Source organism: Austrofundulus limnaeus, unplaced genomic scaffold, assembly GCF_001266775.1.
Source record: "Austrofundulus limnaeus strain Quisiro unplaced genomic scaffold, Austrofundulus_limnaeus-1.0 Scaffold122, whole genome shotgun sequence".
NCBI lineage: Eukaryota > Metazoa > Chordata > Actinopteri > Cyprinodontiformes > Rivulidae > Austrofundulus > Austrofundulus limnaeus.
In genome coordinates this window covers 1,029,377-1,031,022 of record NW_013952524.1, presented here as the reverse complement: position 1 = coordinate 1,031,022, position 1,646 = coordinate 1,029,377, and the positions used below count along the sequence as shown (strand labels likewise).

At 38.7% G+C, this 1,646-nt stretch overlaps 1 protein-coding gene across 1 annotated transcript in view; it reads right to left on the bottom strand.

The window, feature by feature from the left end:
• barx2 (BARX homeobox 2) overlaps positions 1-574 on the bottom strand; it is a 13,224-nt gene extending 12,650 nt beyond the window's left edge. Inside the window, exon 1 of the mRNA XM_014015079.1 lies at positions 157-574. Within this exon, the coding sequence (XP_013870533.1) occupies positions 157-343 (187 nt within the window). The 5' untranslated portion in view covers positions 344-574. The remainder of the gene's footprint in view (positions 1-156) is intronic.
• Positions 575-1,646: the final 1,072 nt, after the last annotated feature.

Here is a 1,646-nt window from a genome sequence, read left to right as displayed (position 1 = left end):
TAATAATAGTAATAAAGAAAAATAATCACTTATGTTTCAAGCCACTTTCAGATAAAAGTCTATAAGTGGCTATCTATGTTGGATAATTATTAGTTTATTCCTTTATTATTGTTATTATGAGCTATTATTAATAAAAAAAACACAGAGCAGCCTTACCCGAACATGAATGGAGAGGCTTTGGTCGGACAATGAGAGAAGGACACACGGAGTACAGAGAGAGTTTCTCGAAATAATCACAAGTTTCCCTGGAGAGGATCTCGTCGATCATAAAAGTCTTGTAGCGCCGCCTGGCCGCCTTCAGCTGGCCGGGGGAGGAGAGCCTGAGCTCGGCCTGACAGTGCATGCTGCGTCCCTCTCTCTCTGCAGTGCGCTCTTCGTTGCGCAAAAAAACAACAGAAACCAAAACTCCCCCTGTGTTCAGGGGCGTTTGTCTAAAAAAACGCGTTCGGTGCAGGTGGAACAGCAGGCAGGTGCGGGGAAAGGCGAATGTTTGAGTTCACAGATAAGGCATTGTTTTTATCTTTGGAGAACGCAGTGTCGTTGTCCCTCCCCCCCKGCTGATGCGTCGCGCGGAGCGCAGCCTTCAACTTGAGCGCGCGCTCACACCCACCGCTATATAAACCAAGTCTGCTGCTCATTATTCTCTCTCCACCCACCTTCCTCCTCCAACACACAAACATTTATTTTATAGCCTAATTTATTTCACTTCTTATATTTTCCAACTCTAATATAAGCAAGGTTGATTTTATATGACTAAATGAATAGGCCTAACTTAAATTTGTATAAATAAGGCTGCCACTGTGGCGCTTTATTCTTTTAAATAATTTCATTAGATGCAATTACCTGATAAAGCGACCTGCTTTTTTAAACTTCGCCCTAAAACAGCTACAAATCACAATTTAATGTGGTCGTTCAGAAGTGATTAAACTGACAGCCAGCGTCGATTAAATATTTTTACATGATTAAAAATATATTTGTAGGCCTAGTTGTTTTGCTTCACATAAAAAGGCAAATATTACCATGAATATGTCCATTTTCCCCTCTAGCAGCAGTATTGACTCAAACTTTAACTGGTTTTGTTTGAGGACCAATCAGCCGCAGGTGAAGTTTATTGATAATAGCCTAAATGCACGCGCACCTCGCGCTTATATCCCGATCCAGCTATTATTTGTCTGTTTGTGTTCATTTCATTTAAATATCGCATAAGGCCGACAAAAGTTACAAAAAATTGTCGTTTGGTACAAAATATTTCACAATGACTTCCACTTCAAGAGATTTCTATCACACGAGAAAAGGGAGAAATAATAAAAATAAATCATGGAGCGGTGAGGTCACGGCTGATAAAGTTCACATAACCGCAGGAAATATGTCGGAAGTCTTTACTGAAACACTGAGACCTTTGTTTTAAATTTAATTTAGCCTTTAAAAGATAAATAGCTAGTTTAGYAACATGTTTTAGGCTACCTAGTTCAGTCGGGACGGGAGTCATGTTATTGGGACTTTTTTTTTATTAATTAGACGAAGAAGAAACAAGAAAAAAAAACAGAAGAAGAAAAGGAACAGGGTCAAGAAAATAAATTAACTTTTATCTAAAACACTTATGATGGGTTGTTTTAAAACTTGTTTTTTTTTTCTTTCAATAGTTC